The sequence below is a fragment of the Pangasianodon hypophthalmus genome, chromosome 12 (genome assembly GCF_027358585.1).
Source record: "Pangasianodon hypophthalmus isolate fPanHyp1 chromosome 12, fPanHyp1.pri, whole genome shotgun sequence".
In the NCBI taxonomy this organism is placed as follows: domain Eukaryota; kingdom Metazoa; phylum Chordata; class Actinopteri; order Siluriformes; family Pangasiidae; genus Pangasianodon; species Pangasianodon hypophthalmus.
This window is the reverse complement of record NC_069721.1, coordinates 7,356,106-7,379,920: the sequence shown is the minus strand read 5'-3', so window position 1 is coordinate 7,379,920 and position 23,815 is coordinate 7,356,106. Positions and strand designations below refer to the sequence as shown.

Genomic DNA, 23,815 nt, shown 5'->3' with positions numbered 1-23,815 from the left:
AGAAACTAGCCAATAGGAACGCTTAAACTTGGTCACATGATCGAAGGTTAGCAAAGATGCGCGTACTAGGAAGCTGTGAGAGTTTAACTGTAACAAAGATGTTATAAAGGTAGCAACAAACACGTAAGTATTGCATTGTTACTATTTTTTGTATTAATAACGCGTATTTTATATTGCGGAGGTTTATTCTGTGTTACGAGAAAGCAAGCACCAGTGTTTTCTTTAGTAGGCTCGTATAGCCTTTTGCTAACAAGATGAAGGCTCGCGCGCACAGGGCCGAATCCCTAACGGCTCCCGTTGTGGAGCTGTAGTGCACTTCGTAGGGCGGAGACGTCATGATGTCATTGCGTACGTAGTGGACCTATAGAGGGAAAGTGGACGCGTTTGGGATTCAACCTGGAAAGTAACGCCTACTCTCAGCACTGGCGCGATAACTATAGATAGGGCTTGTGTGCAGTTAATATAAGATGGTGTTATTATTATTATTATTATTATGAAAACTGTTTATAAGACCAAACACGCTGTAGTTTACCCTAAAGTCTCCGGAAATAGTCTCACAGCACTGCTACACGACATGAAAACCGCTGTTGTGGATCAGGGATCCTCTGGGTCTCAACAAAGGAGTGGGCGGTTTTTACTCTGATGCAGATCCACTATGACCAAAAGTTTGTGTACACCTGATCATCACACCCACATGTACTTGTTAAACATCCCATTCCAGATTTAGTCTCCACCTCTTTCCTGTTATAATAAGCGCCACTCTTCTGGGAAGGCTTTCCACTAGATTTTGGAGCTTGTCTGTGGGGATTTGGGTTCATTCAGCCACAAGAGCATTAGTGAGATCAGATACTAATGTTAAGAGAGGAGGTCTGGGGTGCAATCAGTGTTCCAGTTCATCCCAAAGGTGCTCAGTGGGGTTGAGGTCAGGGCTCTGTGCAGGACACTCGAGTTCCTCCAGTCCAAGCTTGTCAAACCATGTCCTGATGGAGCTCGCTTTGTGCACAGGGGCATTGTCATGCCGGAAAAGGTTTGGGCGTCTTGGTTCCAGTGAAGGGAAATTGTAACGCTACAGCATTACAAAGTAGTGATGGGAAGATCGGATCACTTTACTGACTTGGATCTTTGAATCTCATTCAGTAAAATGAACGATTCTTTATTCAGGTCATTTCATTCATTTCGTTAATTTGAGCAGAATTAAATTGTTACATTTTCAATAGCCAAATTCCCCCAACATGTCTACTTACGCAAACTTTGATCAAATTTGGAATAAGCGGGGAAAAAAATGATAATGCAGGCATGGACAAATTACAAGAAACAGAAACGATTAATTCACCACTCAGCTGGGTCTTCTGGTCCGAGCTGTTCATTCTTTTGTCACATGAAAGCTGCATAGGCTGAGACTCTGAAAAGTTTAAAGCATCAACTAAGTCTTTATTACCAGATTCAGTGTTATGGAAAAGAACATCATGACAGAAATGGCTTATATATGGGTGTAAAAGTCAGGTGTCCACAAGCTTTTGGCCATATCTTGTATGAAGCTAAAAAAAAGAAAAAAAAAAAAGAAAGGCCACTTTTAGAAGCTTATTGGTCACAGTGATGCGTTTAAGGTGTTCATTCAATCATCTTTAAATGCTTTATCTCGGTTATGCTTGTTGTGGTTTACATTACTTTTTTTTTTTTTTTTACATTTTGGTAAACAGAAACAAATAGGTTAATTAGGAAAGATCGCAGGCGAGTTGAAACTTTGGGACGTGGCATTAAAATAAGAGTCCTGCATACAGCTCTAGGTGGAAGCGTTAGAATCTGTTCATACCATCAAGTGACAAGTTGCAACTGGTTTGTTAAAAACTGATAGCTGTGTTGTGGGTGTGCAGCGACGGTTGTTGTTGTCGCTTGTGTATGTGCACTGTACAGCAGATTAGCAATAATCTCTCGTACTACCTTCCAAGCATCTGTTTTTCTTCATAATGTCTCTATACACATTTAATAAGCGATCAGCAAAATAAGAAAATGCAAAGGTCTGTGATGAAAGGACACGATGACAGAAAGAAACACAGCTGTAAGTTTTTATTCCAGACCATTTTCTGTAAAAGCGCGGATCGTGCCGATTGATGACGTAAGCAGAACGTAGTACTTTTCTTGAAGCGTAGCACTATCGTTAGAGGAGCCATATGTCGAAATCCATTTTGGCATTGAGTGGAATCTCTTCTTCTTCTTCTTCTTATTATTATTATTATTATCTTGTAATTATCTCCAGGATACTATGTAGTAGCTAACTACTCTAGTTAGAACATGAGTATTTGATGTACTATTTGAAATTTTACAGAATGGCAGAAGGTGGTGATGGAGAACCTGTGGCCAGTTCATCTGGGACTCTGCGTCCGTGTTTCTCTTTGGGAAGAGGACTCGCAGGACGCTCTTTACTGAATCCTCCACCTCCGGGCAGACTCACATCCCTGCGCTCCAGAGACCTGACACTCGGGGGGTATAAAAAGGTCAAGCACACTCCTTTATCCATATATAGTCAACGTGCCTCTACATTACATTGTCTTCACATTATATATATATATATATATATATATATATATATATATATATATATATATATATAACATATGAAATATACCAGATGTGTTCACTGTGTTGCTAAAGTTAATTATTGGAAACTTTAATAGTAAGCACAGACCTTCTTGCTTGTCATCCCATGCAATCAAATGAAATTTAAGTAATCTGGCAGACGGCATTTTTTTTTTTAAATGAAACTATTTTAGTTTCTCAACTGCTTTTATTCCAAGTGATAAAAATCCAAGAATACGTGAAGTTTATGGGCCTTGCTCAAAGGGTTAATACTGCATAGACCAAAAGCAGGATTTGGACAAACAACCTTATGGAAACACTTCCTTATGCATCCAGGAAACCAGTACATACTTTTATAAAGTATACAGATTTCACATATTGACTCGAATGCTGTTCTTGTTCCTGCAGAAAACATTTGTACCAAACGTCCACTCCATTCGTAAAAGCAAAGACGAGTAAGTATCTGGGTGAAAGTAACTGTCAGCCACATTTAATTTAGTGTTCAGCCCACTGAACCCTTTTGTTTCATGCAGGTTAAAGGAGGAGCCTCGTACTGCGCCGAAGAAGGAGAAAAGAGAAAGGGAGGACAGGCAGAGAGAGCGCAGGCGGAGAGAGAGACCGCAGACTATTCAGTCGCACTCCATTTTTGAACAGGGTCCTGCAGACACCTTCAGGAAAACAGGTAAAGCACGCAAATTCTTTCACACCAAAATCAGCCAAGAGTGCAATAATAGTACTCAGTGATAGCAGCAGTGGCACTTTTATTTTGCAGGAAGTTGGGGGACCACAAATCTAAGCGACTATGATCCTTCAGTTCTTACTAGGAGTATTAAAAAGGAGAGGAACATTCCTGTGGATGATGACGATGGAATTTTAGAAAAGCTTCAGCGAGATGATGTAAATTAGTCATTTTTTCTTAATTCAGTGAAAATCCTGTTTAAAATTTTTTATTCGTCTCTAACTAACAGTCACTTATTTTTTGCTTTGTAGTTCATAGATGACCCTGGCCTGAAAAATGATCCCAAGCAGACACCAATAAGACTTCCACTGCATCAGTCGTTCGACTACTTGGCGACAGAGACGTCGACGTCTTGTAGGTTCAAAAGCCTTTATCTAAACAATATTAGATGAAAGCGCAGGTTGATTTTTTAACTCGGGAAGTAACAAAACACATGAAAATGACATGGTTTATATACTTCAGTAACCAAAGGGCTCCTTTAAAGTAAATGGTTACTACTTGCGGTATTCCTATGCAGGTGATATCAGGTAATTCCATGTTTGTGTCAGAATAGAGAACTCAACTGCTCCTCTACCCCTAACCACAGAGATTGTTTTGTATACACAATTTTTAATGCAGTAGTTTACACTTGTTCATTATGTGTGGCTGGAGTACATGAAGATCACAATCTTCAGAAGTGGATTGACTTCAGTGTAGCTGGACATGGAAGGCGTGCACAAACTGCTAATTTACCTTACTTTTTGCCACATGCACCAATGAGCAGCAGGGTTTTTTTTTTTTTTAATATGTACAAAATATCATAACTTGTGTACAAACAGAGCTACTGTGAAAATCTTCTTGTAGTGTTTAAAGTAAAATTAAAATTTAAATATTAGTTAGACAGTGAGGCATGCAAACCAGGACCTGCCATCGGGGTCTGGGAGTTTAAGGGGTTAAAAACTAAATTTCAAGAAACCTCTATGATGAGTTCCATTATTGGTCTAAGTTTGGAAAGTTTTTGGAACAAGAAAATACACTGATACCTGTCACTCAACTATGATTACCAGTATAGTTATATTAGTGTAATAAAATTATTGATACAATAAAATACAGATGAATGCCCATGTGTTATCATACATAACATTGCTTTCACAGTAAAAGAAGCACTGTCTGATCACACTTGTTCAAATTCTCTAAAAACGCACGAGAGGATTCCATCACAAACATGTGGAACTTCTGCAGGTCCTCAGCCGCCGAGTGTCGGAGAGCTTTTCCAGCAGTTGAGCGTTTCAGAGAAGGAAGAGCTTTTATTCATCCAGCTTCCCGATACCATACCTGTCTCCATAAAAGCTCTAAAAGGTGAAAAATCTGTGAAAAAATCTGATGCTGAAGACAAGCGTGCCTCTCATATCAAAGCACAAGTAAGTCAAACCTCCGGGAATCATACTCTCGATCTTCGGTTTGCTCGGAAATATTTTTAATACTTGAACGTTGTTTGTCGTGCCTTAGGATCCAGGGGAGAAAGAGGCTGCGCCTGTGCTCTCGGACTTCACAGAAGGATTCATAGGAAAAGTGCAAATTAGGAAATCTGGCAAAGTACAGCTAGTCATAGGGGACGTTACACTGGACGTGTTGGAAGGAGCAGCTTTTTCTTTTCTGCAGGTGAGATTACACACTGCTGCACAGGTGAAAAATGGAAAATGGAAGTCAAATAGTTCAGTAGCCATGCTTACATTTCTGTTTACACATCTAGCACCATGTTTCTCAATGCGGGTGCTAGAGACTACCAGTCTTCACATTCTGGTGTAGTCCCTCCTTCACCTCAGTTCAGTCTAGATCAGACTTGATAATTACCCGTTGAAATGATGAAGTGATGTAGCTGTAGCATAAATATTGAGAATGCAGGATCGAAGTGTGTATTCTGGAACAGTTTAGAGATGACACATACGATACGAACACATGTTTCTATGTGTGCTTTCTCAGCAACTCGTGTGTGTGCGGCTCACAGAGGGTCTGACTGGCGACATGACGGTGCTTGGGAACGTCAAACACAAGCTGGTGTGTTCCCCTGACTTCGAGGCTCTCCTAAAAGGGGTCAAGGCTCCATCACACATCCAGCCGCTCTTAAATACTATTCAGACGTGATGAGCTTTCCAGGCAGCCTGTAAAGTAAAGTTGCCAGAGGATGTTTGTAATGATCATGACTGATTTGCAGAAGATAAGTGCTCTCTGTATACATTACAGAGATGGGATGCTATGTATGCTATACTACACACTGTTACCACACGAGAACTGTTCCACACGCATATATAACCTGTTACATGGCACGACACTCCACATGCCTATATGACGTATGTAGACTATAGCTGTGTTAAGAACACAACAGCCATCAGACTCATCGCTTCTGTGACAAGCAGGATATTTTGAATGTCGTATTTTATTATTCACGTTTTAAACTCAAAACTTTCAAACGCAAAATCTTGATTTCAGCTTGTCAGGTGACTGTAGAAAATGATTGCTTCCTGGAGTGTCTCCTTGAAGAAACAGGACAATTCAGTTCAAGAGGACAAGACAAAGCAGAACATTTCATTTCTCACAGTATACGATGGAATCTTTTAACAGGTCTATTTGCACACTATGCATTAACTTACAGTCCTTTTATGGTAGGGGAAAGATGACATAAACCAGGGCTTCCCTAACTAGGGGTCGTGACCACACGTGGGGTCGCTTAATTTACAAATGGGGTTGAGAGAGAAACTCACAGTCCCCTCATTTATTTTAAATTAATATTACGAATATAACTGCAAAAATGTATTCTGTTACTATTTTGTAATGTTCCTCTTTCTAAAGAGCAACATTTGAATGAAGGTAATTATAGCTATCCTGACACTGCATTAGAGTAAAAAAAACAAAAAAACAAAAATAGATCAATTTCTCAGTCCAGTACTACTTCCAGTAGTTCCTCAACATGATGGCATTACTCTGACTCAGTGGAACAAAAGAAGTCAATTAAACAGACATCGAAACATTTATTGAATATGGATTTACAGTCAGGATGGTGAATAATGAGGAGAAACCAACAGGCCTGATGTGTGGCGGAGTTTTGGTGCATTGCAAAAACAGAGTATCCACATATTTGTTTGCGTGCACTGAAAATGATTGCAAGCTGCTATCAGTATAAAGCCTAATTCAGTGCTGTTGCCTGCATTAAGTAAGGAATAACACGTGGTGGTATAAGAGGGAGAACATGCTTTGTGCATGCTGTTAAAAGACAACAATACACATCATGATGGTAGCAGTAACTCTGCTCCCAGTCGGGGAGCTATCACACCACCCCAGTGTGGGTTATTTTCCTATAATGCCACGCCCCCTCACGTTTTATTCCTTACCTATCGTTTGAAGCTGGACTTGACGGCGGAAATGAGATGCACCCTTTCAAACACACATGCTGACTTTTCGATATATAAAAATATAAGTTCACGCTTCCCACTAGACAGTGCAAGGAATATTCCTTTGGTTTTTATTCACACGCGTTATACATATAGCAAAATGTTCAAATGTAAAAATAGTCCTAAATTATAAATCTGGAATAAAAAATGTAGAGTAGTCAAGGCTTGAAGAGTCAGAGAAAAGTCATAATGTCTATTTGGGGTCCTTTGGCCAAAATGTTTGTGACCCCCAGGTATAGTCTTTCCAGATACAGAACCACACAGTCCGTATAAAATAACAGATTTTTATATCACACAGATACACTCCAATTACATTCCCACTTTCTCATAATCAGTGTAATACTGTACATGTTTGAGTTTGGGTTACATTGTATAGATACTTCATGTTGCTTGTTTCTTTTGTAGAAAATGTAGATATTTATTAAGTAAATGTACGACACAAAACATGGCGGCTGCGATTTTTAAGCATGATGTACAAGTGGATGTGTTCTACAAAGCAAAAAAAAAAAAAGTAAGTACTAGAGTTATTGTTAACTTTATAATAAACAAAAGCAAATGCAGTAGTCCTATAAACTCTGTCTTGCCTACACCTGATATGTAACGGACGTTTAAGCAAAGTCTTGCCCACCAAACTGGCCTTTAATGGTTTGTCACAGTACCAAATGCTTACTGCTGTTTACACCATGAACAAACAGCACTAATCAGGGAAACGTATGCCCTTCCAAAGCGGTTTTATCAAGGACGGTGCTCACCTTTTTTTTTTAATGCATACTTTCCACTACACATAGCGACCACTCACTTCTTAGTGCTACTCGTATTTTTTTTTTCAGCAGCAGCAGACTTTTTTCCCGCTGTTTTCTTGGCAGGCGCTTTGGCCTTTAACACTTTCACTCTAGATTTCTTTTTGCCACCTTTAGTCGCCGCCTTCTTACGTCTCGACTCCTTCCGTCGAACGAGATCCTCCCTCCCAAGTTCAGTCATGTGCTCCTCCCATGACTTCATCTCATTTTTATAACGTACTTTGTCATCCTCTGCTAGCTGCATATATACCTAAACACACACACACAAAAAAAAAAAAAAAACACACAAACACGGAAAAAACAAGGCAGTCAGATGTACATCAACTTAAGAAAATCTCAAATGAAATAATTGGAATGAATAACTGGGACTTGCTTGTTTCTGTGACAAGGACAGACTGGTCCAGTCATCGAACAGAGACTTCATTTTGCCCTGGAAGAGGAAATAGCTTTAAATGTTACAATCCTATACATACTGTAGCTGCACAGGAGACATGTTCATGGTATGGAAAAGCCATAATCACCCTTGTAAGAATTATACTGATAAATATTACATCCACAGACAGATCTTTACCGGCATAGTAGTTCCTTTTGCTTCTTCAAAGTGCTCTGCCATGAAGATGTTGAAGGCTGTTCTGGGGCGTTTGGGCTTGCCCAGACTAGTCAGTTCCTACACTCCCAACAAAACAACTTGATAAACAATTTTATAAATGCTATGTGCAAAACAGTCAGTTGTAAAAATGCAGTAAACAAAGAAACAACAAAAAAAACACTGTACAGTTTGATATAATGATTTTACAAATCACTTGTCTATTGTAGTAGAAACCATAAAACACTTCCACGTGGCAGACATTTTTTGCTGTTGATCTGTTGCTCCAGCACAGGAGAGTTAAAAAAAAAAACAAACAAAAAAAAAACTGAATTCTTACATCATCGGCTAAATACAACTACTCATAAAATTATTTAAAAAAGTGTGAGATTTGACACCTCGTTGTAGACCTTTTTTTTTTTTTTTTTTTAAACAAAATCTGCCTTTTTTCCCCGCTTTTGGTCATAAACTGAATTTGCCATTTTATACACTAAGTCCAGTGAACATTGCTAGATTTTAGTTCACATTATTGAACTCCATTCACCTTGGAAGCTTTTAAGTGGAAAAACTGAGTTGAGAAAACAGCACTGGCCTAAACATTAGGCTACAGATGTGAGGGGACGGAGATAATATCGGAGCGTTCAAAACATCTGCGCTGTCATATCAGATTCACTGTCACATCTGACTGCATCTGACTGCTCTTTGGTGTATTTTGAGCGATAACCCGTTCTAGAGCATTCCAGTGTTAAAATGTGGCACTCCTACACAAAAAAAAATGCGTAAAGGTTGGCAGGTCTGCCTTCTTTATGAGCCTGTACTTTTAATATCTGATATTAAAAGTAATTATTTAGGGATATAATGATGCCATTATGCACTCAGCAGCCACTTTTATGCAGTTATCTAATCAGCCAATCATGTGGCAGCAGCAGAATGCATAAAATCATGAAGATCCAGATCAAGAGCTTCCTTTAATATTCACATCAAACATGAGAATGAGGGGAAAAAATTGATCTAATGGGATTTTCACACATGACAATCTCTAAAATTTACACAGAATGGTGCGGGAAAAAAACTCCATCAAACAGCAGTTGTGTGGGTAGAAACGCCTTGTTGATGAGAGAAGCTGGAGTAGAATGAACAGAGCTGGTTTGAGCTGACAGAAAACCTACGGTAACTCAAGTAACCACTCTTTACAACCGTGGTGCGCAGAAAAGCAACAATAGAGCTACAACAGCAAAAGACCACATCAGGTTCCATTTCTGTTAGCCAATTTCTTTTGTGTACTCTGCGTGATTTTATGCATTACGCTGCTGTCACATGACTGGCTGATTGGATAACTGAATGAACGAGCTGGTGTGCAGACCTTCCTAATAAAGTGGTCATAAAATTTGTATGCTTCACTAACAAATAGACAGTAATTATCAGGGCTGGTGCAGTGTCTCTAGTGCACAGCTTATGTCGTCTACTTTTTCTGATGTCCGATGTGACTGATGTGCTCTTCAGGAGATCTTCAGAAGATTCAGCTTAGCAACAGATAATTCCAGTATCATAAATAGTTACACTATCCTAATTGGTGAGCAGCATATGGGCACATTTTCTACAATTCCTTACTTGGCGACAACAGTTTAGTCACTTACTGTGATATGAAACCGTATGTAACTGTAACAGGCATTACTGACGAGCCTTCACTCACCCTCTTCTTCCTGATCGCTCTTCTTTTCGCCATCTTCTGTCTTTTCTCCTCTGCTATAGCTGCAGACTGGGCAGGCGTGAGCTGATCCTGGTATGCCTTCATGTCAACTTTGTACTGCTCCCTGGCCGCTATGGACGCTTCTTCAAAAGGCTGCAAGAGGAAATTGGTCACAGTGACTACTAGGGCTGCACAATAGATTGAAATTATCGAAATATCGTGATATGAATATCGCAAGGGCTTGCGATAACTGATTTTAATCCTTCAAAAAGTTATGAAAAGTCAACGCTTTAGGGTGACAGATAGCAGAGAATGCTTTCTTTTCCTTAAAAGAACATGAAACGTGTGCTGGTTATGTCGTTTTCAGTTTTTAAATATATAAATATAATCTAAATTGATTTTACACACTTATAGTATTATCATACCGCATAATTTAACAAGTTATCGCATATCACATTTTTCTTCAATATCGCGCAGCCCTAGTGACTGCACATTAGTTTTTTTTTTTTTCCCCCTCAATATTTTTAAGTTCATGCAAGTAAACAGAGTAAAGAATAAAACGTTCTGTTATAGCAAAATAGTCAATGATGGGGTGGTGAAATGGTTACCATTCCAAAGTTCAGTATTTTCCTATAACAGCACACCCTGAAATGTTTTATTTCTCTTATACCACAGCTATTCACTACTTTTGTGGAACGTCCACAAAAAGATACTTCCTTCATTTATGTTCACTTACCATCACTTATGTTATAGCAGCTATAAACAGTCGTTCCCTCACTCCATCACAGTTAATGAGACAGTAAAACAAACAAACAAAAAAAGGCTTTTTCCTAACAGCAAAGCTCAAACTCCTCGTTCCTGAAGACTCTCCCATGACGGAAAACTTACTACGACGTGCTAACACCGGAGACTCCTTCCATAAACGTTAAATAAACGTTTCCTCACAGAAAGCTTCACCATATCAATGATCATATGTTTTTCTTTGTTTAAATCTCACATTTTTTCAATCAGGTTATTATTAGGCGTAGATTATATGGAGCGTCCATCGTACAGGCTTTCTATTTTATTTAAAATAGACAGCTTTCTATTTTATTTTCACTAATTTTCCACGTGCACCGATTTGAATACGGAAATATCACAATGTACACAGTGTGAGGAAACATTTCTGATTCAGGCTGGAGAAAGGGTATTTCTTCAAGCAATTCAGCACATGAGGATCATTTCTTCAGTTTCTATATTTGTCAAAGGACACAAAGAAAACGCAGACTTACCCGTTTTTCCTCTGGTGTAAGGGTCCTCCACTGCTGTGCTATCTTTCGGACAATATCCACTACTCTGATATCTGGAGGTTTGAAATGAGGGTTTTATTTAGTCCTGATTTACACATGAAGAAATGAGCAGGCTTCAGATAATACAGTTCTCAATATGAACATAATGATAAACGCAAGGTCTGATTTTTGTGTTAAAGGCTTTGTGTTGCTACAGTTGGGTAACGGGACCTTAATTTTTTCACTTGACACATGATGCAAAGCCTTCGAACATGGGAATTTTTTGTTTTTTTGCTTTAACGGTCGGATATGTACCGTATACACAGCAAATAAATGCCCTGACTGAATTAATGCATTTTACAATTTGGAAATGAAAGCATTTGTCTATAAATCAGTGTGAATCTGTATTACATAATCGTCATCAGTATTATCATCACCATTACACCATGCAATGATTTACATTTCCATAGAATTACAGCACCGGCGCTCTGCTCAGGTCATGAGTTTAAATCCCAGCACCGCCACTGTTAGGCCCTTAAGCCTCAACTGCTGAGACGTATAAATGAGATAAATGTTAGTCACTCTGGATAAGAGCGTGTACCAAATGCCGTAAATGTAACGCAATTATCGTTACCCGGTTTAAACTATCAGACTGTTACACAGCATACTTTAAATGCATAGTTGCAGAATAATAGCTGATATAAATATGAATTCTTACAGTTTAATGTAATGTATACTGTTACATAGTGTAAGCGGTTGCAAATGCATATTATGATTAAGCATAGGCTCGGCCACCAGCGTTGCCGACTTAGCGATTTTATTGCTAGATTTGATGACTTTTTAGACTTCTTTATATCAAAAAAAGCCTAGCAGCACATCTAGCAACTTCTCGAGCAGACATTAGTGACTGTCCTGCATTCGATATGGCTCTCCAGCTCACATCACAACTGCTGGTCATACAGACTTGAGAAAGTAGGTTCTGTCAACTCACCACCAGTGTTTAAAGCCTGACAGTTGCACTTACACAAGCCTACGTTCCCAACGACCAATCACTGATCGCCGCCATTCCCGACGACCAATCACTGATCACTGTTGTTCCTGACGACCAATCACTGATCACTGTTGTTCCTGACGACCAATCACTGATCACTGTTGTTCCTGACGACCAATCACTGATCACTGTTGTTCCTGACGACCAATCACTGGTGACCATCGTTCCCAACGACCAATCACTGATCACCATCGTTCCCAACGACCAATCACTGATCACCATCGTTCCCAACGACCAATCACTGATCACCATCGTTCCCGACGACCAATCACTGATCAGCATCGTTCCCGACGACCAATCACTGATCACCACTGTTCCTGTTACTCTCCAGACGTGAGAGTTTTATCAGTAAGGAGACGTGTAAAATTATTACAGACGTCCCCTGATAAACTAATCCCTTCCGAATAGGGCTTCTGTGGCTACAGAAAATCTTCGTTCTTCCTTTAACAGGTTTTAATAAGCAAAAGCTCGTGAGGATTCAGTGAATATGCAGATGAAGCCGTGATGTCACCTGATGCCGTCTGGTGACATTCTGAGCATGCACTGGCTACTTTCCCCTGAAAACAGCTTGGCAAAGAGCTGCTGGGGGCAAATACTTTATAGCACACAGCATTACCTGGATTCTGCTTCACCACGATGGGCTGCTGCTCCTTCACATATCGCAAGTATGCAGTCAGAGGCCTTTTTGGAGGACCACCAGCTGTAGTGCTGAAGTTTTTTAATGTTGGAACGACACAAGAGCACCTGCAAACCCGAGATATCACACACCCACACACACACACACACACACACACACACACACCCCCACACACACACACACCCCCACACACACACACCCCCACACACACACACCCCCACACACACACAATTATATTAAACAAATCTCCTTCTGCAACATGTGGGTAAATAGCTCACAAAGGAGTCCACACACTCATCTCTCTCTCTCTCTCTCTCTCTCACACACACACACACACACTGATCTCTCTCTCTGATATACACACACTGATATCTCTCTCTCTCACACACACACACACACACACACACACACACAGACAGATCTCTCTCTCATACACACACACTGATCTCTCTCTCTCATACACACACTGTTCTCTCTCTCTCTCATATACACACACTGATATCTCTCTCTCTCTCTCTCTCACACACACACACACACAGACAGATCTCTCTCTCATACACACACACTGATCTCTCTCTCTCTCTCTCATACACACACACACTGATCTCTCTCTCTCTCTCATACACACACACACTGATCTCTCTCTCTCTCATACACACACACTGATCTCTCTCTCTCATACACACACTGATCTCTCTCTCTCATACACACACTGATATCTCTCTCTCTCATACACACACACTGATCTCTCTCTCTCATACACACACTGATATCTCTCTCTCTCATACACACACACTGAATTCTCTCTCTCTCTCATACACACACACTGAATTCTCTCTCTCTCTCATACACACACACAATGAATTCTCTCTCTCTCTCTCACACACAGATCTCTCATACACACACTGATTACTCTCTTTCAGACACACACACACTGATCTCTCTCTCATACACACACACTGATCTCTCTCTCATACACACACACTGATCTCTCTCTCATACACACACTGATCTCTCTCTCATACACACACACTGATCTCTCTCTCTCTCTCATACACACACACTGATCTCTCTCTCTCTCTCATACACACACACTGATCTCTCTCTCTCTCTCTCTCATACACACACTGATCTCTCTCTCTCTCTCTCTCTCTCTCTCATACACACACTGATCTCTCTCTCTCTCTCTCTCTCTCATACACACACTGATCTCTCTCTCTCTCTCTCTCACACACACACTGATCTCTCTCTCTCTCTCTCTCTCTCTCACACACACACACACACACACACACACACACACACACTGATCTCTCTCTCTCTCTCACACACACACACACACACTGATCTTTCTCTCTCTCTCTCATAACACAGACACTAATCACACACACACACACTGATCACACACACAGTAGTATATTAAACAAATCTTTTTCTACACCATGCAAGTAAACAGCTCATGAAGGAGTCCACACACTGATCACACACACACACACTGATCACACACACACACACTGATCACACTCATATTAAACAAATCTCTTTCTGCAACATGCAAGCTCATGAAGGAGTTCAGACACACACACTGATCTCTCTCACACACCCAGGAGTAATGAATGCACCGTTATTGTACTTTACCTTACAGTAACTGCAGTCGAAAACAAACCCCAGGATCTGGCCAGAAGATTAGCGCCAACTGTCATCAAGCTGAATGGAGCCATGCTGCGAACTCTCACACTCTCTCTCTCTCTCTCTCACACACACACACACACTCACACACACACACTCTCACACACTGTGACCTGGAGTGTGAATTGCAGAGCGTCAGAAAAATAACCGGGGTAAACAACACAAGTCGCTGAGATTTGCGGAGTTGTTGTGTTTGTTAGCTCCAGGAAGCCCCCTGCCCTCTGCAGCAGCATGGAAGGCGCCTTCTGCAGCCCAGGTGCATTGTGGGATACCGACAGGCTACTTTGAAATTCACAGAGGCACATTCGTCCTGTTTTTAACTGTAGATATATAAATAAACCTGGCTGGGAAGAACCCCATGTCTGAGCAGTTTAAAATGCATGCAAAAACAATGAGACTGAAAATGTGCAGACTTTTGTCTTTATTTAATTTTTTTTTCATAATTTTTTTTTTTATTATTATTTTGTAATATGTACTGACGATGCTGTTGTTTGTGTTGAATTCTTTGTTGCTATTAATAATTTTTAAACAAACAAACAAACAAATAAATAAATACCTTCTGTTTACAGGTTAATGAATGAAGTATGAAAGAAGAGGTGTATAAAATAAATGAATAAATAAACATTATAATGAGTCCCGGGGTTATTTTTATGAATGTAATTGTTTGTGACGTTTATTTTTTTAAAAACGTTGTTTAAAAAACTCAAATGTGAAAAAATAAAGTAAAAACATTTTTAAAAATTATGTTTTCGTGTATTATTTAAATATCTAAACACTACTCTGTGTGTGTGTGTGTGTGTGTCCATTACATCGACGAATCTAACACTAATGAATGAACGTCTTGTTCACCAAATGAACTCGCCTGACGTAAGACTTTTATTTTGACGTCGGCTCGATCCTAAACCGCCCCCTGTTTCCACACGCAGTGCACTAGCTAGGGCCTCTACACGCCACTGCGTTTATATCCTGCGTCAGTGTAAGTGTACATGCACACGGAGTGTTGCGTGGTTTGGGATTTAACCCCCTCGATCCAGGAAGTAGAAGTTGCTCGAGTCTCGGTCTCATCATCTACACCAGCTTCTCTCAGGGAAACACAAAGTATTGTTAGCTCTTCTATAGCAATAAACTTGGACACATTAACCGCAGGCTTCTTGAGCTGACTTACACACACACACACACACTCACACACTCACTCACACACTCCGGTGCTATGGCGTTAAAAAGAATACAGAAGGTAAGAAGTGGATATCATGGAGGAATTTGACAGTCAGGACAGATAGGAGGGTAAAGTTTTCTCCAGACAGCTAACCTAGCATTTATTTATTTATATATTTATATATTTATTTATGTACTGGCTTGTTCTAGGAGCACTAATGCTATATACTGTATGTCTAAGTGCTGTTTTATTTCTGTTTACACTCACATACACACTCACTGAATGTAGTGTAGTTAGCATTCTAGCTAAACAACATACTAAAGATTAGCCAGTAATGTTAACCACTTAGCTCATTCCTGGACCGTGTTCAAGCTACTGCGTTGTATTTCTATCGTGTTAAAGCTAGGGTTAAATATTATAGATATAAATATACCTCTTCTACATGGAAACATTCGTGCGCTTTGTCACTGGATGTGAGATTTGCTCGCGTTACTTTGTTGTACTCGGACGTGACGTGACTTTGTTTATTTATTTGTTTGTTTGTTTGTTAGCTTTAGCTCGGTTTAACGGTAGAAGGCTAGTTTTGCGTTTCTTATCCGTTTCCTTGTTTATGACTATGTTCATGTTTTTGGTCAGAATGTTAACAATAAAAGCAACGACATGAAAACATGACATTTCGGTAACTCATCTCCACCTACTTATTTAGCTTATTTAGCTGTTTTTGTTTGTTTGTGTGTGTGTGTGTGTGTGTTTGTTTGTCAGTCTCGAGAAAGGCCCAGGCTGAACAAAGCTGGGAATGAGCTAGCTTAGCATTTTGTCTACACTTTGTTGTTCTTTCTCATAGTTCCATGTCACCTGGTTGGCATTGTGAGAATTCAGGAGTGTTCCAGTTTTACTAAAAGCCCTGCTGTGTCGTTTTCACTTGAAACTACTACTTCCGGTGTTGGGGAATGTGGAAGTGGCTCTGACTTTGCTCGAGATATGACGTCACAGGTTGCCACGCAACCTCCCCTAGGGGTAAAAGGGCAATAACAATCATTCAGTATTCAGTAGTTTGATGGTATGTACAGTATATACAGTACATACATACTATAACTTCCAGCTAAATTAGAGAAAACACAAAACACAGGCCGAGCAGGTGGAACAGCTGGAATGATACACTAAACGGCTAAAAGTTTGTGGACACCTGACCCTTACATCCAAACTCTTGCCCCAAAGTTGTACTGGATGTCTTTCTATGCTGTAGTATTACAATTTCCTGTCACTGGAACTAAAACAATTGTGCTTGTCTTGCTCGGTGGTCCCTGGAGGACTAGTGGTTAGGATTCAGCGCTCTCACCGCCGCAGCTCGGGTTCGATTCCCCGCCAGGGAACCAACTCCAGCCAGCGAGGTTGCACAAGACGGCGCATTCTCAGTGCCGGTCCCAAGCCTGAATAAAGATTGGTGAGGGAGGCATCAGGAAGGGTATGTGGCGTAAAAACCGTGCCAAATCAAATATGCGGACCAATGATCCGCTGTGGCGACTTCTAACGAGAGCAGACGAAAGAAGTCTTGCTCTGTTAGCACATTTGTAGGTCTGTGTAGTCTTTAGTTAGATTTGTGTTGTTTTGTGTAGCACCACAGTCCTGGAGGAACGTTGTTTCGTTTCACTGTATACTGTACCAGCGGAATATGGTTGAAATTACAATAAAAGCCACTCGACCTGACGTGTTCCAGCATGACAGTGCCTCTGTGTACAAAGCAAGCTCCATGAAGACACGATGTGACAAGGTTGGACTGGAAGAACTCGAGTGTCCTGCACAGAGCCCTGACCTCAACCCCACTGAACACCTTTGGGATGAACTGGAACACTGACTGCATTTCAGTGTGTGATATCACTAACACTATTGTGGCTGATTGAGCACAAATCCCCAAAGCCAAACTCCACAATCTAGTGAAAAGCCTTCCCAGAAGAGCGGAGCTTATTCGAAAAATAAAGAGGAAACATGGCTATGTTAATGCTCAGGTTTGGAGTGGGTGTGTTGGTCAGGTGTCCACATACTTTTGGCCATATAGTGCATCTACAAATTAACATTAACATTCTGAGAATAACATGGGTGACGTTCATACTGGAATATTAGACACCCTAAAACTATAAAAATTAATTTTAAAAAATCAGTAATGACTTGAACTGATGTTAAATGTGTAGGGAAATTAGACTCTAGAGTAAAAAAATCCCTGAGAAAGATCGAGAGCAATCACTAACTGGCCATATAGTAGTTAGTATAGTAGGCCATGAAGTTAATTACTTTCACTTCAGAATCACTACAATAACTTCCTGCATTCCTGGATGTTTAACGAGCACAGATTCAAAACATAATCTGCAACAACAGTTTACTGTAAGAAATTTTTTTTTTTTTTTTAATATAAATTCGATCTTCTGTACCTCCTCCCAATACATCTGAACCAATCAATCAGAGCACTGAAGCCCTGGCAGGTGGTTTACCTCATCCTCAAATACCTGACTGTGTATTCAAAGAATGCTAAAATAGCTCCAAATTTATACTTGAGATACCTAAACACCAAACACCCAGTACTCAGGTTACCTCATTACAAAATCCTTGCCCTTGGTGTACCTGAATGCTGAATAACCAGTACCCATGACACCTAAATGCCAGAACCTGGTTACTTGAACACTAAATATTTATAATAAACACCCTGTACTCAGGAACATGATATCACACCACTTAATTCTGTCCATCAGAATGCTTTGTTATGGTGTGTGCCTATTCAAAATGTTGTGAACACTGCATTCCAGGTTCTCCATAATCATTAAGCTTTTTTTTTTTTTTAATTTTTTTATTTTTATGATGTGTGTCTATGATTCAGGAGCTTCAAGATTTGCAAAGGGACCCTCCTGCACAATGCTCGGCTGGACCTGTTGGAGATGACCGTACGTCTATTGATCTGTCTACTATAGGTCTATTTGATAAAACCTGTTATTAAATAACTCATTTTATTTTTTTATTGGTAGGCCGTGGCCCTTAGATATTACAGTTAATGTTATGGTTTTCTGTGCTTTGCAGTGTTTCACTGGCAGGCAACAATAATGGGACCTGTAAGTATTTCCTCCTTTTAAGCTGATTTTGATCTTTTGTTTTTGATTAAAAGAACGCAATGGTCCTGTGCTAAGATTTCCCCAAAATGAAGGCTCCAGTACAGGATGCTAAGCAAAGCTAAGTTGGCATTAATTTTCCTTCTTTTTTTTCTTTCTTTTTTTCCCCCTCTAACAGACTGATAGTCCATACCAAGGAGGGGTCTTCTTCCTTACTATCCACTTTCCCACAGACTATCCCTTCAAGCCTCCAAAGGTAATTAGGAATAACCCAGTCTGCCTCCACATCGTTCGATCTCGATTTGATTTAACGGACGCTTTTCTGCTTTTAACAGGTAGCATTTACGACAAAAATTTATCACCCAAACATAAACAGTAATGGAAGCATTTGCTTGGACATCTTGAGGTCACAGTGGTCCCCAGCACTAACAGTTTCAAAAGGTACAGACATTTCATTATAAGTATAGCCACGTATTAATATATTAGAATTATACCACAGCGCTGTTGAATTCTTGAATCTGATTGGTCAGAAGGTGTTGATTTGTATGTTGATGTTTATTTTAAAGCGCTTGTTCTAATAAAGACTAATAAAAAAAACAGTTTTAAGACATATTGTTATTTAACAAACATCTAATCATCGATATAGTGAGGTTTTCTGTAAGGAGACGTCTATAGAACATTTGTGGAAGGAGTCTCCAGTGTCAGCGCTTTGTAACAGTCAGTAACAGGAAGTCTTCAGGATAGAGGACGTTGCACTTTACAGTTTTTATTTTGAAGAATGGGGGTAAAAAGAAGTTGTTGAGGGAACGATTGTTTATAGTTGCTATTACCTAAGGGATTCATTAATATGATTTTCATTAATTATCACTCATTAATAACTTAAAAATGGTAATAGTTGGCAAATCGCTGTGGTATAAGAGGGATAAAACAGTTTGGGGCACGCTGTCATTGGAAAATAATCAACTTCCGTGTAGTAAAAGTGTCTCTGCTATGCATTGGGCCACCACCCGGTTGTTGATTGTTTTTCTTTGACAGCGCACCCCGATGTGTTTATTCCTTACACACATTTATATATTGTTTCGAACTTTAGTATTTCATAAATTGTAAACACTGCTTTGTTTTGTTTTTGTACAGTTCTATTGTCCATATGCTCCTTGCTCTGTGACCCAAACCCTGACGACCCCTTAGTCCCAGACATAGCACACATCTACAAATCAGACAAAGAAAAGTAAGTACATTACTGCAGCATGTCATACACCTGATTTCTGTTCTTGTAACATGTATAAATTACTATGGAACACCTGTACACCTACACGTTCATGCAATTATCTAATCAGCCAATCATGCGCAATGCATAAAATCATGCAGATGCGGGCCAGCAGCTTCGGTTAATGTTCACATCAACCGTCAGAAAGGGGGAAAAATGATTAAGTTTTCTCAGTGATTTTGACCGTGGCATCATGATTGTTGGTGGCAGATGGGCTGGTTTGAGTATTTCTATAACTGCTGATCTCCTGGGATTTTCACGCACAACAGTCTCTAGAGCGTACACACAATGGTGCAATAGAGAAAAAACATCCAGCGAGCAGCACTTCTGCGGATAGAAACGCCTTGTTGATGAGAGAGGTCAACGGAGAATGGCCAGACTTCGGTTCGAGCTGACAGAAAGGCTACAGTATCTCAGATAACCACTGTACAATTGTGCTCAGCAGAAAAGCATCTCAGCATGCACAGCACATCAAACCTTGAGGCGGATGGGCTACAACAGCAGAAGAACACGTCGGGTTCCACTTCTGTCAGCCAAGAACAGAAAGCTGAGGCTGCACTGGGCACAGACTCACCAAACCTGGACAGCTGAAGACTGGAAACACGTAGCCTGCTCTGATGAATCTGATTTCTGCTGAGGCACACAGATGGTAGTGTCAGAATTTGGCACCAGCAGCGTGAATCCATGGATCCAACCTGCCTTGTGTCAGCAGTCCAGGCTGGTGGAGGTGGTGTAATGGTGTGGGGAATGTTTTCTTGGCACGTTTTGGGGCCGTTAATACCAATCAATCATCGCTTGAATGCCACAGCCTATCTGAGTATTGTTACTGACCATGTGTATCTCTTCATGGCCACAGTTTACACATCTTCTAATGGCTCTGTGAGTGTGATTCTACACTTTTATAGGGAAAAAGATTATTATTAATGGTTCTACTGGGAATCTTTAATGGTAGTAAAACCCTCCATTACAGAGCTCCACTGAAAACCTTTAAGCATTCCCTCTAGAGCCTTTTAAGTTGCTAAATTTAACTTTTTTCTTAAGAGTGTACTAACCTGTTACATAGCAAGTTATAACAGGTATATATGCGTGTTTGTGATTGAGGTCATTTCCCCCCTTTTTTGTTTTTTGTTTTTTACAGATACAACAGACTAGCAAGAGAATGGACCCAAAAGTATGCAATGTGAAGACTTAATGGACATTTTTTAAGTCACAGATCACTGTCAATTCTAGTATCATAAAAAAAAAAAAAAAAGTACTTAGGTTATATTATTAAACACATTGTATTGATAACACTGACCATCTGCAATGACCAATAAGAATAGCTGAACTAGTATTTCAGAAGGGAGTGTTTTCTTTGCACAAAACAAAAATGAAGCGGTTATTCACTCTGTGCATTTGCTCCCCCCATTTCTCCCCTTCAGGCGGTGTCGGGCACTTTGCATTTTCTCTTGTATTCTAGATCATATTTAAGACTGGCATGACATTGTACAGCTGCAGTTACCCCAGGAGAGGGAAATTAAGGACCCTTGTTTCTCATTCAATCAAGTCCATTTTCTTTAGATATTTTTATTGTATAGTTAATAATGCAACTATACTTGATTTTTTTTTTTTATTTTTCATTAAAATTTGTTTTAAAATGACACGTCTCTGTTTATGCTTTCTGTAACATACACAGTATAAATCACCCTGATGAGGGAAAGTGGGTGTAGCCGAGTGGATTTTTCAGGCAGTCCTCAATTCTATCACTCCTGTATACATTTCTAAAAAATGAATCACATCATCATGACTCCCGTCTACAAGTCTAGTCTTGTTTACTCGATTCCACAAAAATCTAAGGCCCGATCAAATAAACTTCACTTGAACTAGGTGTGTTTTAAAACAGTAATGGTGTTTTACAGGATAGTGTCGGTTTTCCTATTTCAAATCTGTTTCATTCACACGTTATTTAAACCAGTGTTACCGTCTCACAGCCCCAGAGCCACTGGTTCGATCCTGAGCTCGGATTTCTGTCTGTGTGGAGTTTCACGTGTTCGCCCCGTGTCTGCACGGCTTTCCTCCGGTTTCTTCCCACCTCCTGAACACATCCTGGTATTAGAATAAATGATCCCTAGATGTGAATATGGTTGTGCCTTGAGTTGGTCTGGCTTTCCATCCAGGGTGTATTCCCGGGATAGACTCTGAATCCACCATCTCTTACACAAGATAAATAAAAGAATGAATGATTATGTTATGATCTTCACATTTGGGCATAATAAACGTCAATATAATTAATACTTTTGTATCTTACTTAGTATCATAGTTGACCACTAATTAAGTATGATGATACCCAAAACACTGCACCATCTGAATGGACATCTGGGTGTGCGTAATACTTTAGCTTTCCAAATACTTTGCTCATCTTCTCTTACTCAAATGGAATGTCTGGGTAAATATATTTCAAGAAAAAAAAATAAATAAAGTCATGTCTGTACAGGTCTTCCCACAGGAAGTCACAGAGCATTTTTTCTTTATCCTCTACTTTGGACTGTTTGTAAGATGGATAATAACCTGCAATCATCATTAACTGATAAGAGATATTTTCCATTGCAGTCGCTTCCTCAGTCACTTACTCATTTGAGAATCTTTCACATGGTATCCTCTAAGCATGAAAAGGCTTTGCTTTGGCTTTCATCGCAATCTGGTTATTAAAAATACCACAGCAGGACATATGACTTAAAGTAAGCAAGGTCATCACTGTTGCCTTGTCCCAAAACCCCGAAAAGTGAAGAGTAATAGATACTTCATCACTTGTAGTTATTATTTTGTCTTTGAGGATATTAAAGCTTTGGAAATCCAATATACTGTATGTCATTTAAGGTCATTCTTTGAAAAAACATTTAAAGATTGTGAGCAGATATGACAGAAAATCATGATCTTGGGTAGATCATTGACTCAAATTTGATAACCTACTGACGATATTCTCACTTTCTTTCCATTTGTAAGTAATACTAGTAGGTGAGCGCGCGGAAAAGGGGAGCTCTTCACGTGAGTTTCGTATGGCTTTTGGATAAGACTTCTTGCAGTAATCGGAAATTTTATTGCTACATCTATGATTGTATAATTTCCCTCCTTCTTTTAAAAGGCATTTCCTTTAGGATTATGTGTCAAGTCTGTTACAAATGAACAGTATGCAATCGTGTTTAAGAGCATGTCTGAATGTGTGTGTCCTTTATGAGATTTTAGTGAATTGAAGCAACAACAAATTCAGAATCTGTCAGTTGTACACTACAGAAATCTAGTCAAACTTTAATTCTGTGTAAATTAAAGAAATGTTTTCTATTTTAGGTTTCTTGGTTAGTTTCTTCCTCTTATGTATGCATTACAGATTTATTGAAATTTAGTTTACAGATTATCACATACACATTCATTTCATTTCTCTGTATCTGTCATCTGTAAACTATATCTTCTTCTAAGCCAGCTGGTGATTTCTCTTGATCTTGCTCAGGGATTTCTTACTCTAGAGGCTAATTCCCTACACATTTAATATCAGTTCAAGTCATTATTAACTTTTATTTGATTCATTTTTATTAATACTTGTTTTAGAGTGTCTAATATTCCAGTATGAATGTCAACAATGTTATTCACAGAGAAGTAACAGGATTGATCGTGTAAAGCTATATACACTACATGACCAAATATATATGGACACATGACCAACACACCCATATGTGGTTCTTCTGCAAACTGTTGCCATAAAGTTGGAAGCGCACAATTGTGTATAGGATGTCTATGTATGCTGTAGCTTTAAGATTTCCCTTCACTGGAACTAAGAGGCCCAAACCTGTTCAAGCATGAC

General features: G+C 39.6%; 3 protein-coding genes across 5 annotated transcripts; 2 read left to right on the top strand and 1 right to left on the bottom strand.

The window, feature by feature from the left end:
* Positions 1–6,218, top strand: zgc:171971 (uncharacterized protein LOC569690 homolog). 2 transcript variants are annotated; one of them, XM_026914632.3, is made up of 9 exons: positions 1–123; positions 2,327–2,495; positions 2,986–3,032; positions 3,111–3,259; positions 3,350–3,474; positions 3,568–3,670; positions 4,538–4,716; positions 4,805–4,957; positions 5,279–6,218. In XM_026914632.3, exons 2-9 carry the CDS (start codon positions 2,328–2,330, stop codon positions 5,438–5,440), a joined length of 1,086 nt encoding a protein of 361 aa, XP_026770433.1. In that variant the 5' UTR covers positions 1–123; position 2,327; the 3' UTR covers positions 5,441–6,218. The 2 variants fall into 2 exon arrangements, with proteins under 2 accessions (XP_026770433.1, XP_034165328.1); XM_034309437.2 differs by having other exon boundaries at positions 4,451–4,716.
* A 794-nt stretch (positions 6,219–7,012) lies between these two features.
* On the bottom strand, positions 7,013–14,739 carry tfam (transcription factor A, mitochondrial). The gene is made up of 7 exons (XM_034309438.2): positions 14,412–14,739; positions 12,756–12,883; positions 11,092–11,162; positions 9,824–9,973; positions 8,116–8,211; positions 7,918–7,974; positions 7,013–7,794 (listed from the first exon to the last, which is right to left on the bottom strand). The coding sequence occupies exons 1-7, from the start codon at positions 14,492–14,494 to the stop codon at positions 7,540–7,542; spliced, it is 840 nt and encodes a 279-aa protein (XP_034165329.2). The 5' UTR covers positions 14,495–14,739; the 3' UTR covers positions 7,013–7,539.
* Positions 14,740–15,450: 711 nt separating this feature from the next.
* Positions 15,451–21,259, top strand: ube2d1b (ubiquitin-conjugating enzyme E2D 1b). 2 transcript variants are annotated; one of them, XM_053238622.1, is made up of 7 exons: positions 15,451–15,696; positions 18,488–18,551; positions 18,685–18,716; positions 18,892–18,969; positions 19,049–19,154; positions 19,848–19,941; positions 20,426–21,112. In XM_053238622.1, the coding sequence occupies exons 1-7, from the start codon at positions 15,673–15,675 to the stop codon at positions 20,460–20,462; spliced, it is 435 nt and encodes a 144-aa protein (XP_053094597.1). In that variant the 5' UTR covers positions 15,451–15,672; the 3' UTR covers positions 20,463–21,112. The 2 variants fall into 2 exon arrangements, with proteins under 2 accessions (XP_053094597.1, XP_026771636.1); XM_026915835.3 differs by lacking the exon at positions 20,426–21,112 and adding an exon at positions 21,119–21,259 and having other exon boundaries at positions 15,457–15,696.
* Positions 21,260–23,815: the final 2,556 nt, after the last annotated feature.